Source organism: Salvelinus namaycush, chromosome 36, assembly GCF_016432855.1.
Source record: "Salvelinus namaycush isolate Seneca chromosome 36, SaNama_1.0, whole genome shotgun sequence".
In the NCBI taxonomy this organism is placed as follows: Eukaryota; Metazoa; Chordata; class Actinopteri; order Salmoniformes; family Salmonidae; genus Salvelinus; species Salvelinus namaycush.
In genome coordinates, this window is record NC_052342.1 from 14,028,796 (window position 1) to 14,044,426 (window position 15,631).

Sequence of the window (15,631 nt, forward strand, 5' to 3'; positions counted from 1 at the left end):
CAGCTCAATCTATTAATTTGAAGAAACTATTCCTAATCCGTTTTCAGATTTTAAAAGCAGTGAAGTAGAGGAAGATTTCCTACTCTCTAACTTTTTGTCTAAATTGTTGGCAAAGTATTCAAAGTAGCAGATTTTTGTCAATAGTTGTTGCATTTAAAGTGAATGGAATGTTGAAGTGAAGATGTCACAATGGGGAGATAGTTGAAAAAAGTCCCACTCTAGTGAATGAAGATAGATAAAAAGTTGAATATTTTAAAAAGTATAAAAGATATCAAAAGTTGAATATGAGCAACTCAACCCAGACCAGTCTACACATTTGAAGTTTGAATGGCATTTGTAGCTTAAACGGTGTAAGAGGAGTTGTGCGCTAAAGAATAAGAAAAATGTTGAAGATGTAAAAGTGGGGGCATTTGCTTCGCAAACCCCACAAGGGCAAAAATTGATACGACAAATACACATTACCAGAAAATAATGGCAAACTTTTGCAATCATGCATCATCATGTAACTCTCGTACTGGGGCCTCCTGAGTAGCCTATGTGGTCTAAGGCCCTGCATCACAGTGCTAGCTGTGCCACTAGAGATCCTGGTTTGAGTTCAGGCTCTGTCGCAGCTGGCCGCGACCGGGAGACCCCTGGGGCGGCACACAATTGGCCCAGCGTCATCAGGGTTAGGGGAGGGATTGGCTGGCAGAGGTGTTCTTGTCCCATCGCACTCTAGCGACTCCTGTGGCGGGCCGGGCGCAATGCACGCTGACACGGTTGCCAGGTGTACCATCCGAAACACATTGGTGCGGCTGGCTTCCGGGTTAAGCGGGCATTGTGTCAAGAAGCAGTGTGGCTTGGCTGGATTGTGTTTCGGAGGACGCGCGGCTCTCGGCCTTCGCATCTCCTGAGTCCGTACGGGAGTTGCAGCGATGAGACAAGACTGTAACTACCAATTGGATACCACGAAAAAGGGGTAATTAAAAAATAATAATAATAATAATAATCCCTCGTACTGAACATCTTTTCCTAGTAACACGTGCACTTTAACTGATGGCCTGAACTGGTGTGACCTGGAAAGACGTGTCCCGAAACGAGTGAGATGGAGGACGTTTGTCAACGGCCTATGCTGCTAATAGGAGACAAGGGTTTAATCAAATCAAACTTTATTTTCCACATGCACCGAATACAACAAGTGTAGACTTTACTGTGAAATGCTTACAAGCCCTTAACCAACAGTGCAGTTCAAGAATAAGAAAATATTTACCAAGTAGGCTAAAATAAAAAGTAACACAATAAGAATACTGAGGCTATATACAGGGGGCACCGGTACTGAGTCAGTGTGCAGGGGTACAGGCTAGTTGAGGTGTTTAAGTCAAGTAAGTCATGAACTTTAGCTAGTCCTGCTCTGGACCATCTGTAACTGCTGCACTACCAGTATATAAGGACAGTCTGCATCATTCTTCATTAACAGATCAGACAGGTTTAGATACTGAAATGTATTGGAAAACATTTATCCATATTCCATACAATTAAACAGCGGTTCCATACAAACACATATACTGTACAGCCTGGCTCAGTCCATGCCTCTCATTGAATAAACATCTGTTGTACTCAGTATATTAACTTAACACACACACACACTGTAATGTCACTGGGAGTGCCTGGTTAGATCTCACACACACCATGGCTGCCTGCTAAACCAAATACACTGGCACCAGAGATTAGCTGCATCTGGAATTCTCCTTTGATTGAATTCTCAATTTCAAGTCTCTACTGTAACGTCTTCTAGGCTGCTGAGACATAGACCTGGCTAGCCAGGATGTTAGCTAGTCTCCTCCAGCTTTGGGCGAGCTGATCTTGTTCCTCAGTGGCTGGACCCGAAACCCTGTGTGCCGACCAGGCTGTCTGATTCCACCTCGATAGAGACCACGTGGTGGCCGGGAATCATGGCTAACCCCAGCACTCTGGGCTCACCCTGGGAGAAGGAGTCTGATGCAGATGCAAGTAAGACACACACAAAATACATTTTAAAAATGAACATGTACACAGTACACAGTCTATTAACGGCAATGTTACACTGTTACAAAGCAGAATATGGACATCGTGTTCACGCCGGTCCCAGAGAGCTATAAGGTTTTTACAGCAAATAAACTAAGCAATACATTTGCTAGCTGAATCGGGTTTGTTAGTGCTGGGTTTGGACAAAACCCTGCACCCACTGCTCTGCAGGAACAGGGGTGAGTAGCAGTGAACTTACTAGAGTATGTGGGCTGAGCCTAATAAGTACTGTAGTTACCTGAGGATTTGAGGAACTCCTGAGCGGACCCCAGGATGACGTTGCAGTCTCTGTCCGTGCACAGGAACAGTCCCACCAGTGTCCGTCCGTCTGTCATTCTGATTCTCATGTTTTTGTTTAGCAGGCTCTCCAGCTTCTGACGTGCTCTGGAGGAGTAAGATGACAGTTCGCCCCGCCCCTAGAAATAGGGAGAAATTACATGATCGGCCTATACTTGTAACGGAAGCATAATGGTGATACTGGGTGCATCTCAACCATCTAAAGTGGCTTGCTCTCTTTGTAGCCTATACTTGTTAAACTTCCCCTTGGCAAGGTTGACAAGGAGACACGACTTTTGAACACTTTATTTTCCTAGCTCTGGTCCATGTGCATACATTGGATGTGCAAGCAGATCGTAGTGACGTATGCGCTTGGACCAGAGCTAGTTTGACGGTAAACAAAATGCTCAACATGTGTTGATTTGTATTTTGAAGAGACGACAGCTTGTACATACAGAGAAAAGTTTATCGGCACTATAGCAACATCTTTACTTTGGTAACGAAAGTATATTGAAGCCAGTCACTAGACAAAATCTGAGAAATCCTCTATGAAGGAAATGGAACGATGCCAGGGTGTTGAAGCAGGCGTATTTACCTGTACATATGAATAGCGACTGTTCAGGCTAGATTAGAACTAACGTCGTTGAAAAAGCTACTTTAGACTATTGAAATAATGCTAGCTAGCTACGTTAACGTTAGCCCTTGATCATGACTCTCAGTTCCATTACATATAAGGCATCTTCTGTATGGGGGAGTTTTGTTAAGAGCCCCAACACTCCGTCTGAACATTAACACGCATAGCTTGCGGTACGGTTTTGGAAGCATAAGGACTTTATCTTTCATATCAGTAACAAAGAAATACATTGATACACACCTTTTATAGGGTTCCCACACGGCCATACATCCATGTTACAGCAGGTGTTTACGGAAGACAGAAGACCCACAAGTGTTAAAGAGCTATATAGCATGTTCTGAACACCTGTGTTTAATGAAGGCTGCCAGAAACGTATTGACACTGAAAAATACTGTTGCCTGCTACTTTGATAAAGCCGGTTAAAACAGTGTACAGCACGGGATGTTGGTGGCACTTTAATTGGGGAGGGCAGGCTCGTGGTAATGGCTGGAGCGGTATTAGTGGAATAGTATCAACTACATCAAACACAGTTTTCATGTGTTTGATGCCATTCCATTTGCTCCGTTACGGACATTATTATGAGCCGTCCTCCCCTCAGCAACCTCCTGTGGTGTACAGTAATAGTACATTTTGCGTTTGTGAAATTATTTTGATGTGATATGAAAGTAAAGGGCTTTATGTTTCTAGAACCGTATCGCAAATGAGAATCGATTTACGTTAAGATTAAGTATTTGGCTGTCAGAGCAAGTCTATCTTTGGAAAAAAAACACAAGGTCCTTAAGGAGTAATGTTAACGGTATGCTCCTTAAGAGTACATCTTGGGCTACTTTAGCTTAGCTAGCTAGTGGATCCAACTTGCCCACGAAATGTATGGATCAGCTATGCACGCTCTCCTTTCAGTTTGGCAAAGTGAATATTATGTATTAGAAGTGTGTCAAATACGACAATATTAAATATATATCACCCCTACATGAGTTGATGGACCATTTTCTTCAATCATTGTTGCCATTCCACCCTTTCTTGATCGTATTTTTCTTGAGAAATTATTTCACTGTTGTACAGCCGGAAATTCGTTAGGGGATACGGTGCATTGTGGGTATTGTAGTATGCAATGTAGGTAGGTAAAACTTTGCACCTATTTGGTTTTGGAGCATTTAATGGATCCTTCAGTTTGATCCTATTAAATTACAAAGTATTGTAATGCTTAATTCTATAATAAAATATGTCAAATGTGTGTCATGATTTATTGACTGTGCAACCACTCGTGTGAGATGCCGCAAAGCTGATTTCAGTGTCGTGCTCTCTTTACCAGACGCTTCCGTGGTTCCCACAGTAACGGAGCTCCAGCTGTTCGTGTGTACACTTGTTGATACAATAGCGAGTGAGCTTGCACATAAACAAGATACGTTACTTTTTATATCTCTTGACATATGCTCAGTTGTTACATTTTACATTACCTTTTATAGCTCTACATAATTGGGTAAATTTGCGGAAGTAATACAAATGCGGCCAACAAAGTATTTCACTCCAACAGAGGTGTCCCTTCATAACACCCTTGGCGACCTGTGGGTGTCATACCTGGGCAAGGTGTACGACTTGACACCATTGGTGAATGAATTTAAAGGTAAGTTGTCGAATACAAATAGGCTGTTAGGTTACAACAGTTTAATAAACAACACACTCTTTTTCAGGGGATGTACTTCTGAAGCCTATCATTGAGTGTGCAGGAAAGGACATCAGTCACTGGTTTGACCCAAAGACAAAAGATGTGAGTGAAAAAATAATCAGACGTCTATCAAGAATGTAACATATTTGTCTTTCTTTTTCATTATATTGATGATGAGTAGGCTAATTCCCCATTTGTATGTTCAGATTCTGACCCACATTGACCCACTATCTGGGTGTGTGAAATACTACACCCCTAGGGGGCGCTTTGTGCACGTGCCGCCTCCCTGCCCTCGTACTGACTGGACCAATGACTTTGGGCGACCCTGGTGGAGAGATACGCAATATGAGGTGGGACTACTTTCTGTCAAGACCAGGTGGATCCGCATCATCAACACCCTCACATCCCAGGAGCAGGGTCTGGAGGTAAGTTATCCTTATTCTGATCAGGGAGAATGTCATGCATAGATCATAAGAGGCTGCATGTGTACATGTGATATTATACTAATCTCACATAGCAAGACACCATCCCCTGGCAAGCGGGCTAGTGCCATAGATAAATGCTGCATGCATGTATTATACATATGCTATAGATATGCACACATCATACTGACATCATTCTGCACACATACATGTCACCTTCATGCATACATGCACAATTTATACATAACAATCATGCATACTATTGTAGCTGTTCAAGCCTTATCCTCCCACCTCCCCCTCAACCGCCTTATCAGCAAAGCATTTTCAGCATATCACAGTAGCAGTCTATTAGGAGTGTATCCATTCAGCTGGCACTGTTTCACACACACTGCGTAATATCACTGACTGGAACACAGGTGCTGTGTCTCCCTTACTCTGTGTGTCACTGGCTGAATAAAATATGGGTCACCACACTGCACTCTAGGGAGCCCTGGCCTGTATGTGACTAGCTTCCAAAGGGACCAAAGGGACACTGGGAGGGGGAGTGAGTAGCACAGTAGTGCAGTGTGTCACTGTCAAGCCCTGGGGGGTTTGTGAGCAAGTCCTGGCTTGGTTCGCTCATTCCCCCCGCAGCCTACACAAACAAACACACAACACAACACACTCGCACCCACAGCAGAGCACGCCTCTCCTCTCCACTCCAGCGCGGTGGGAGAGCAGGCTTTCCCGCCAACCTGCCCCAGCTGGCACTAGTAGTCTTCTACTGGGCCAGAAGCTTAGTGTGGGTGCTCCACGCTCCACACAGTCAGACACATGCACTGCATAAACAAATTATTTTCTTATTTTTTTTGTTGGTTCCTGGAAGCCAAGCTAGAGTGGTTTAACCGCAAGACATGCCCATAGACCACAGAATGAGTTTCAGGGGAAAAAACAATGGAAAATATATATATATTTTTACTATTAAAATACAATGGCTGATGACAATGACTGATCATACCTATAGGTTCTAGATCTGAAACAGCTGCAACAGATTTCAGCTGCAGTCAATATATCCCCTGGGAAGTCAGGAACTACTGTACATGGAAAAGTAAAAGAAGAAAAAAACTGCAACTTCTCCCTCCTCTCTCTCTTTCCCCAGGTGTGTTCCGAGGAGACCTTGAATGAGATTCTCCAGCGGTACCTCCGCTACAACTCTCACGCCGCCAGCTACACTTGGAAGCACAACTGTGTCAACCTGGACATGAGTAAAACGCTGGAGGAGAACGGCATCCCCGACGAGGACGAGGACTTCTACAACACACGCATGGACCGCGACCTCTTCTCCCAGTCCATCTGCCTATACTTCAACGACGACCTCACTGAACTTTGACCCTATATGTAAGAATGTTAGAAAATGGTGGTGAGCAATACGAGCAGACAATCTATTAAAATGTTGACTCACAAAATACATTTTCTGTATGTGTTATTTGTTAGCGTTATATTATTGTTGTAGCAATTTTATTATAGCCAATTTAACCCAAAAAGGACTTGAACTGGTAACCTGTTCCTTTACTTGTCATTCTATCCCAGTGTCATCCTTTTGTCATTCCTTCAAAGCTTCTTGCATCTTTACAGTAGGCCTACATAAATTCATGCCAACATTTGACATAAAATAGCATGGTAACCATGGTAATTGTTTATGTGATATTCAACAGTACCTTTGTGGCTCTGCTGGGTTAAGATTTCCAGTTGTACAGAATGTGCAGGAAACCAAATCTACTATAACAGTAGCAATATCAGGTTTAGTCAGTCTGATATATAATATCAAATCTAATTTTATTGGTCACATACACATGGTTAGCAGATGTTATTGCGAGTTTAGCGAAATGTTATCCATAGTTCTATTAATCAGTGACCTGTCATTGTTATCAATATCTAGGCTATTTATCATTATTCACAATTATACACACATTTTTTACTCTAAAATGTGCATACTGTATGTATGTCTGACCATAGACTCCTTTGTAAAAGCTGAGCTGTCTGAAGGGAGACCAACCATTGTTTGACTATTAGAGGTTCCCATGGCCTTACTGCCACCCATATCAAAGGGACTCTAGTGAAAGTGTGCAAGATGATTTTAAAATGTATCCTCTTTCATTGTAATGCTTTCAGAATGTTGAAAAAAATATTATTCTATTATTATTATTCTATTATTCTATATATTCTATTATTATTATCAAATAATCTCCATTTGAAAAAAATGCCAGTTTGCACATTGCATAGATTTTTCTCCCTACCACAAGTGGTTAATTTTTAAGCAATCCAATCTGCTGTAAATCTGGGCATGGCTGCGGCAGATTTTCCCAACCCCCCACTCTCAAACTCCCTCCCCGACGTATCATTTTATACCACGGTGGGGGCCTTTAAGAATATTAAGGTGGCCATATTTGATAGATTTGTATCGCGTTTTTCAGTGCAGAAAGGGAGTTTTGTTGCGTGTGATCTTAAAACAGTTAGCTGGCATGGCTGATCATTGGTGGGGGGGAGGGGGCAGTAACATTACAAGCAGTCAAACACCCCCTTTCTTGTTTCTTGTAACAATGTAAATGTTTTTTGATGAGGGAGGGGTGCGCGGAGAGAGGCAGAGAGAGAGAAAAAAGAAGAGGGGGGGGGGCGTTCTGCAATAATATAGTCAGCCATTTTTTATGCAAGGGGATTTTTCTTATTGGGGGGGTTGTTAAAAAATAAATATAAGAGCGGCCATCTTTGTTTCCCTGCCTTGTAGTGTAAAATATTCCAAAACGGCCCCCACTTTTTTCTGGTGTCGATTTGAATATTAAATAAATATCATAATTCCGGAGGGTTTCTGATTTCGAGGACGGAGCCGATGACAGGAATATAATGTCCTCTCCTCTCCGGTCCTGTGAGGAAGACCAGGGCATGTTGGTTCATTCCGAGGGAGTGGATTTTGATGAAGAAGACGAGGACGACGGAGATCTAGACGGGAACGCAAGCGACATAAACTCGCCGGCGGCGCCTCGAGAAACTGCAACACTAGCCGCGCCAGGTAGGCTATATTAACTACAGTCGAAAGAGACACTGGCGAAAGACTCGGGAGCGCGCACACAAAATAGAAACAACATACGCCACATTTTTTTAAAGTACGCCAGGACACCCTGTGCCGCTCATCTCAATAGTTATCTGTTGCTGCAATATAATTAGTTGCGCGCCCGTTGCTCCAAAGGATAGCGCAGCTTTGAAATAGAAAGAGTTGAAGATTCCAAACAATTCCACAAAGTTGATCCTCCTCAACGTTGCTTTTCATCCTGACAATGCTGCCATATTCATAGATGTAAATAATATCTCAATGTTAATAGGTCGATGTGAAGTGTACAGCTCACGACATCACTGGTAGAAAACATGGACTCCTCAGCAATAAGCTTTCTGATTGTGATCTTTAGAACAGTGCTGTGATGTCTGTTCCCGAGGCGTGAGCGTTAAAACCGGATGATAGAGTAAGTGCTGGCATGACAGTGTAAATAAACTTGCCTCCTACCCCATGACGGTCTCCACTGTCATACTGACAGGGACGGTTCATGATAGGACACTGACACTACTCCCAAGTTCTGAATATAACCGTTATGTGTAGCCTACAGGGCTATTGTTCCCACTCTCTTTTCGATGTCATAGCATACTAACACATGTAACACGTAGGCCTATAATACACCAAGCCTAGAAACTATTACTGTGAAGCCTAATTAAAGAAAGGACTTGCCTACAACAATTGCATGTGAAAAATACGATCAACAGAAATCTTATTTTACTCCAAAGAAGTTTATTTTTGAGGGATTACAGATTTGGCCTACCTGGTTCCACGCCATAGAACATGTTTACATTATTTTACAGTTCGTTTTAATTAATACAATTACATTCATTTGCATGTATTCAATAGTGACATCAGATATTGCAGATCATGATTTTGGGATATTCAACAAGGGACATTTTAGCATCACTCTGAACTACTAGCCTAAACTATGTCGCCTGTCTCGAGACAAGAGCCGCGTATCAATTAGTGCGCTTCCCGCAGCAGCTCTAACCCCCCAGCGACCTGCGTTGGCGGTTGTTGCTGTTGTGGTCGGGACCCAGGTGTTGGAATTAATTGCGGGGAAGTAGGGTAGGGAGTCGTTTCAGTTCATCCGATAGAGACAGACTGGCTTGCGGCCTCAGAATCACCGGGCCCCGCGTGATGCTAATGCCGCCCCTGGCTGCAGTCTGCAGCAGAAATATGCGGAGACCTTGTCTGGGCGCGCGCTGCGTGTTGTAGCCCTACCAACAAAGACAGACCATTAAATCGAACTAATTTCTACCAAGTGCAATGGCGGCCGCAAGGGATAGTTTTTTGGTGATGTTTTTTCCCCTTCTCTTCATCCCCCTGACAAAGCACAGGCTTCACTCTCTCTCACTCTCCAATAGGGTGCTGTCTCACTTTTTGCCAGGGGTAAAACTTGAATACAGGGATGAACGGTTCATTATCACTTACTGACCCTCAAAACGTGGGATGTCGTGTCTTCGAAATAAATCTATTACATGTTTGATTTTATTTTATTTTCCCAATTCATTATTGCGGAAAAATATATTGCCATGGACATAATGTTTTAGAAGCCCTTAAGCACTGTGTAACATGTAGCCTACATAAGGCCTTACTTTCATATGTCTCAGCCTCACATTTTCAATGCCACCATGAACAACATTATTGTGTGTTGTGAGGCGTTCATTAACAGATTAGCCAGATATGGATTTGGTTTTCACTGAACTGATACCAAGCAGCTGTCATTTCCACTTATCAGTCAAACTCACTGACTGGAGCTAATTCAGCATGTCACAATTCAGTCAATCTCGAAGGTTGTGTTAAGATACTATACTCTCCCATATTACACATTTGGTGTCAACGCACACATGACAGTGTGTTGGTGAGAGGCTTTTGTTGTGTTTAATTGTGTTCAGAAGAGATTAGATTGACAATTCAAAGCCTTCAAAGATGATTATAGTCAATATGATTTAGTCACATTTCTCTCTTCCATCCCCCTCTCCTCTCTTCAATCCCCAGTAGAGGAAGAAAGGGAAGCATCAGACAGGGCCAGTCTAGGGAGGAAGAAACGAGGGCCCAAGAAGAAGGAGACAAAGAAGAAGGAGAAAGAGAAAGAAGGAAAACCGGTTAAAGCCAAAAAACGGAAAAAGATTGTAAGCTTCTCGATCATTACGGTCCATCAACCGCCATACATTCTGATGACACGTCATTCTATTTCATTTGCTTAATTGAAGTCATAGTTTTTTTTCTATCTGTGACATTACATATTGATTTAGCATCCCCACCCTCTCTTCTGTTCTTTCTCTCTTCCTCACTTTCCCTCTCTCCCCTTCTTTTCTCCTCTCCCCCTCAGGAAAGTGATGTAGAGAGAGACTCGGAGCGAGAGAGAGATTATGGTGAGAACTCCGACAGCGCAGCGAGTGACTTCTCTGGCGAGAAAAAGAAGAAGAAGAAACACAAGGAAAAGAAGGAGAAGAAAACCAAGAAGAAGAAAAAAGATGATGGGGACAGCACGCACGAGGAGACAACAAAGGTAAGAAGAACACAACAAGAAAGTGCTATTGTTGCAGTTGTTGTTGTTTTGCTTCATTTTTTACACATTCTGATGGCTCAAGTCTTCAAGCTCTCTGACTGGTTGTTTCTCTCCTGCAGCCAATAGAACAGAAGACGTCGGCCCAGCTGGCTATGGACTGGGGTCTGGAGGATGTGGATCATACATTCACTGAAGATGATTACCGCACACTCACCAACTACAAAGCCTTCAGCCAGTCCATGAGGTACAGTTGGCCTGCTATAGTGATTGACTGTCAGCGAGATGACTCAAGGAGTTATTGTTTATTTCAGTTGTCTAGTTCACTACCAACCATGGAACAATTCCCTCCATTCATAATCCCTCAGAAACAACAATTTCTAGTTCAAATGTATTTTCAAGTTCAAGATTATTTGCCACACTGTTCAAAATCAATTGTCATTACTGTTCTGTACATCAAACACTCAGCTCTTCTTCCTCACCTTCCTCTTCGTCTTCCCAGGCCCATGATCGCCAAGAAGAACCCTAAGATCCCCATGTCTAAGATGATGACCATCCTGGGGGTTAAGTGGAGGGAGTTCAGCTCCAACAACCCCTTCAAGGGCTCCGGTGCTGCAGCCGTGGCAGCTGCAGCCGCCGCCGCCGCCATCGCCGTCGCCGAGCAGGTCTCCGCGGCAACCCCATCCCCGGAGCCGCCTCCACCCCGGAAGCAGCCCCAACCCCCACGGCCGCCCCCCCAGCCGCCACCCCCGCTCCGCAAGGCCAAGACCAAAGAGGGCAAAGGTCAGAGGATGAGAGAGAATGGTGGAGTGGTGGAGTGTGTCATGTATAGCAAGGACTGATTGAATTGAAATAGAATTGGTCCCAAATTGTAGTCTGGACCCTCAGACATGTTGTAGCCCTGATCTGGCACACCTGATGCAATTCGTCAAGGGTTTGGGTGATAGTCGACTAATTTAATCTGGTGTGCCAGTTTAGGGCTAGAACAAATATGTGAAACGTCTGAGGACCCCAAGGAGAGGTTTGGGAAATCCCACGCTAGAGCACTAGTAGAAATCTTGACTTCATTCTGTCCCTGTTTCTCAGGCCCTGGGTATAAGAAGAGTCGCAGTAAGAGTCCTCGTGTTCTGGCTGAGAGGAAGAAGGCGGTGGCAGCAGCAGTAGCGGCTTCAGTAGCTAAAGCCAAGAAGATGTCCCCCATACGCATAAAATTGGGGGCCTTAGGCAACAAGAGGAAGAAGAGCAGCTCTGTAAGTACTATAATGTGAATTTGGGTCTATAGATGTGCGGTGTAGGCCAATGTATGTGGGAGCATGCTGGTGTATGAGAGTCGACCGATCGGTGTTTCTCTCTCTCTCTCTCTCTCAATTCAATTCAATTAAATTCCTTTCAGTTCAGTTCAATTTAAAGGGTTTCATTGGCATGGGAAACATATGTTTACATTGCCAAGGCAAGTGAAATAGATAATAAACAAAAGTGAAACAAACAATAAAAAATGTACAGTAAACGTTACACTCACAAAAGTTCCAAAAGAATAAAGACATTTCATATTTCATATTATGTGCAAATAGTTAAAGTACAAAAGGGAAAATAAATAAACATAAATATGGGTTGTATTTACAATGGTGTTTGTTTTTCACTGGTTGCCATTTTCTTGTGGCAACAGGTCACAAATCTTGCTGCTGTGATGGCACACTGTGTTATTTCACCAAATAGATATGGGAGTTTATCAAAATTGGGTTTGTTTTCAAATTCTTTGTTGGTCTGTGTAATCTGAGGGACATATGTGTCTCTAATATGGTCACACATTTGGCAGGAGGTTAGGAAGTGCAGCTCAGTTTCCATCTCATTTTGTGGGCAGTGTGCACATAGCCTGTTTTCTCTTGAGAGCCAGGTCTGCCTATGGCGGCCTTTCTCAATAGCAAGGCTTTGCTCACTGAGTGTGTACATAGTCAAAGCTTTCCTTTTATTTTGGGTCAGTCACAGTGGTCAGGTATTCTGCCACTGTGTACTCTCTATTTAGGGACAAATAGCATTCTAGGTTGCTCTGTTTTTGTTGGTTAATTCTTTACAATGTGTCAAGTAATTATCCTTTTGTTTTCTCATGATTTGGTTGGGTCTAATTTTGTTGCTGTCCTGGGGATCTGCAGGGTCTGTTTTTGTTTGTGAACAGAGCCCCATGACCAGCTTGCTTAGGGGACTCTTCTCCAGGTTCATCTCTCTGTAGGAGATGGTTTTGTTATGGAAAGTTAGAGAATCGCTTCCTATTAGGTTGTTGTAGATGGCTCTTTTCTGGATTTTGATAATTAGAAGGTATGGGTCTACTTCTGCTCTGCATGCATTATTTGGTGTTTTACGTTGTACACAGAGGATATTTTTGGAGAATTCTCTCTCTCTCTCTCTCTCTCTCTCTCTCTCTCTCTCTCTCTCTCTCTCTCTCTCTCTCTCTCTCTATATATATATATATATATATATATATATATACAGTTGAAGTCGGAAGTTTACATACACTTAGGTTGGAGTCATTAAAACTCATTTTTCACCCACTCCACAAATTTCTTGTTAACAAACTATAGTTTTGGCAAGTCGGTTAGGACACCTACTGTGTGCATGATACAAGTAATTTTTCCAACACTTGTTTACAGTCAGATTATTTCAGTTATAATTCACTGTATCACAAATCCTGTGGGACAGAAGTTTACTGTGCCTTTAAACAGCTTGGAATATTCCAGAAAATTATGTAATGTCTTTTGAAGCTTCTGATAGGCTAATTCACATCATTTGAGTCAATTGGAGGTGTACCTGTGGATGTATTTCAAGGCCTACCTTCAAACTCAGTGCCTCTTTGCTTGACATCATGGGAAAATCAAAAGAAATCAGCCAAGACCTCAGAAAAAAAATTGTAGACCTCCACAAGCCTGGTTCATCCTTCGGAGCAATTTCCAAACGCCTGAAGGTACCACGTTCATCTGTACAAACAATAGTACGCAAGTATAAACACCATGGGACCACACAGCCGTCATACCGCTCAGGAAGGAGACACGTTCTGTCTCCTAGAGAGGAACGTACTTTGGTGCGAAAAGTGCAAATCAATCCCAGAACAACAGCAAAGAACCTTGTGAAGATGCTGGAGGAAACAAGTACAAAAGTATCTATATCCACAGTAAAACGAGTCCTATATCGACATAACCTGAAAGGCCGCTCAGCAAGGAACAAGCCACTGCTCCAAAACCGCCATAAAAATGCCAGACTACGGTTTGCAACTGCACATGGGGACAAAGATCGTACTTTTTGGAGAAATGTCCTCTGGTCTGATGAAACAAAAATAGAACTGTTTGGCCATAATGACCATCGTTATTTGGAGGAAAAAGGGGGATGCTTGCAAGCCGAAGAACACCATCCCAACCGTGTTGCACAGGGATGGCAGCATCATGTAGTGGGGGTGCTTTGCTGCAGGAGGGACTGGTGCACTTCACAATATAGGTGGCATCATGAGGATGGAACACTATGTGGATATATTGAAGCAACGTCTCAAGTCATCAGTCAGGAAGTTAAAGCTTGGTCACAAATGGGTCTTCCAAATGGACAATGACCCCAAGCATACTTCCAAACTTGTGGCAAAATGGCTTAAGGACAACAAAGTCAAGATATTAGAGTGGCCATCACAAAGCCCTGACCTCAATCCCATAGAAAATTTGTGGGCAGAAGTGAAAAAGCGTGTGCGAGCAAGGAGGCCTGCAAACCTGATTCAGTTACACCAGCTCTGTCAGGAGGAATGGGCCAAAATTCACCCAACTTATTGTGGGAAGCTTGTGGAAGGCTACCTGAAACGTTTGACCCAAGTTAAACAATTTAAAGGCAATGCTACCAAATACTAATTGAGTGTATGTAAAATTCTGACCCACTGGGAATGTGATGAAAGAAATAAAAGCTGAAATAAATCATTCTCTCTACTATTATTCTGACATTTCACATTCTTAAAATTAAGTGGTGATCCTAACTGACCTAAGACAGGGAATTTGTACTTGGAATAAATGTCAGGAATTGTGAAAAACTGAGTTTAAATGTATTTGGCTAAGGTGTATGTAAACATCCGACTTCAACCTTATATTATAAATAAACTCAGCAAACTTAACGTGTAAATATTTGTATGAACATAACAAGATTTAACAACTGAGACATAAACTGAACAAGTTCCACAGACATGTGACTAACAGAAATGGAATAATGTGTCCCTGAACAAAGGGGGGGTCAAAATCAAAAGTAACTGTCAGTATATGGTGTGGCCACCAGCTGCATTAAGTACTGCAGTGCTTCTCCTCCTCATGGACTGCACCAGATTTGCCAGTTTTTGCTGTGAAATGTTACCCCACTATTCCACCAAGGCAACTGCAATTTCGCAGGCATTTCTGGGGGGAATGGGCATAGCCCTCACCCTCCGATCCAACAGGTTCCAGACATGCTCAATTGGATTGAGATCCGGGCTCTTCACTGGCCACGCCAGAACACTGACATTCCTGTCTTGCAGGAAATCACGCACAGAACGAGCAGTATGGCTGGTGGCATTGTCATGCTGGAGGGTCATGTCAGGATGAGCCTGCAGGAAGGGTACCACATGAGGGAGGAGGATGTCTTCCCTGTAACGCACAGCGTTGAGATTGCCTGTAATGACGCCAAGCTCAGTGCGATGATGCTGTGACACACCGTTCCAGACCATGACGGACCCTCCACCTCCAAATCGATCCCGCTCCAGAGTACAGTCCTCGGTGTAACGCTCATTCCTTCGACGGTAAACACGAATCCGACCATCACCCCTGGCGAGACAAAACCGCAACTCGTCAGTGAAGAGCACTTTTTTCCAGTCCTGTCTTGTCCAGCGACGATGTCTGGTGAGGACCTGCCTTACAACAGGCCTACAAGCCCTCAGTCCAGCCTTTCTCAGCCTATTGCGTACAGTCTGAGTACTGATGGAGGGATTGTGCGTTCCTGGTGT

General features: G+C 43.3%; 3 protein-coding genes across 7 annotated transcripts in view; 2 read left to right on the top strand and 1 right to left on the bottom strand.

Moving 5' to 3' along the window:
* Positions 1-1,252: 1,252 nt before the first annotated feature.
* Positions 1,253-3,962, bottom strand: LOC120030440 (N-alpha-acetyltransferase 38, NatC auxiliary subunit-like). The gene is made up of 3 exons (XM_038975842.1): positions 3,924-3,962; positions 2,282-2,459; positions 1,253-1,974 (listed from the first exon to the last, which is right to left on the bottom strand). Exons 1-3 carry the CDS (start codon positions 3,960-3,962, stop codon positions 1,850-1,852), a joined length of 342 nt encoding a protein of 113 aa, XP_038831770.1. The 3' UTR covers positions 1,253-1,849.
* Positions 3,963-4,278: 316 nt separating this feature from the next.
* On the top strand, positions 4,279-6,521 carry LOC120030680 (cytochrome b5 domain-containing protein 1). The gene is made up of 4 exons (XM_038976123.1): positions 4,279-4,577; positions 4,645-4,721; positions 4,826-5,044; positions 6,180-6,521. The coding sequence occupies exons 1-4, from the start codon at positions 4,457-4,459 to the stop codon at positions 6,408-6,410; spliced, it is 648 nt and encodes a 215-aa protein (XP_038832051.1). The 5' UTR covers positions 4,279-4,456; the 3' UTR covers positions 6,411-6,521.
* Positions 6,522-7,680: 1,159 nt separating this feature from the next.
* LOC120030170 (chromodomain-helicase-DNA-binding protein 3-like) overlaps positions 7,681-15,631 on the top strand; it is a 49,839-nt gene continuing 41,888 nt past the window's right edge. For 4 of the 5 annotated variants that reach the window (XM_038975503.1, XM_038975505.1, XM_038975506.1 and 1 more), the window contains exons 1-6: positions 7,681-8,087; positions 10,128-10,261; positions 10,462-10,641; positions 10,761-10,885; positions 11,141-11,421; positions 11,725-11,888. In XM_038975503.1, coding sequence (XP_038831431.1) covers positions 7,922-8,087; positions 10,128-10,261; positions 10,462-10,641; positions 10,761-10,885; positions 11,141-11,421; positions 11,725-11,888 — 1,050 coding nt within the window. In that variant the 5' untranslated portion in view covers positions 7,681-7,921. The remainder of the gene's footprint in view (positions 8,088-10,127; positions 10,262-10,461; positions 10,642-10,760; positions 10,886-11,140; positions 11,422-11,724; positions 11,889-15,631) is intronic. The other variant, XM_038975504.1, reaches the window with a different exon arrangement.

Excerpts from the sequence above, each read along its gene's own strand:
- LOC120030440 (XM_038975842.1), bottom strand. The coding sequence starts at position 3,962 with ATGGCAACAATGATTGAAGAAAATGGTCCATCAACTCAT. Across the intron at positions 2,460-3,923 it reads AAAATGGTCCATCAACTCAT|GGGCGGGGCGAACTGTCATC; the intron begins GTAGGGGTGATA and ends CCCTATTTCTAG. Across the intron at positions 1,975-2,281 it reads GGAGTTCCTCAAATCCTCAG|ACTCCTTCTCCCAGGGTGAG; the intron begins GTAACTACAGTA and ends CATCTGCATCAG.
- LOC120030680 (XM_038976123.1), top strand. The coding sequence starts at position 4,457 with ATGCGGCCAACAAAGTATTTCACTCCAACAGAGGTGTCCCTTCATAAC. Across the intron at positions 4,578-4,644 it reads ATTGGTGAATGAATTTAAAG|GGGATGTACTTCTGAAGCCT; the intron begins GTAAGTTGTCGA and ends ACTCTTTTTCAG. Across the intron at positions 5,045-6,179 it reads CCCAGGAGCAGGGTCTGGAG|GTGTGTTCCGAGGAGACCTT; the intron begins GTAAGTTATCCT and ends CTCTTTCCCCAG.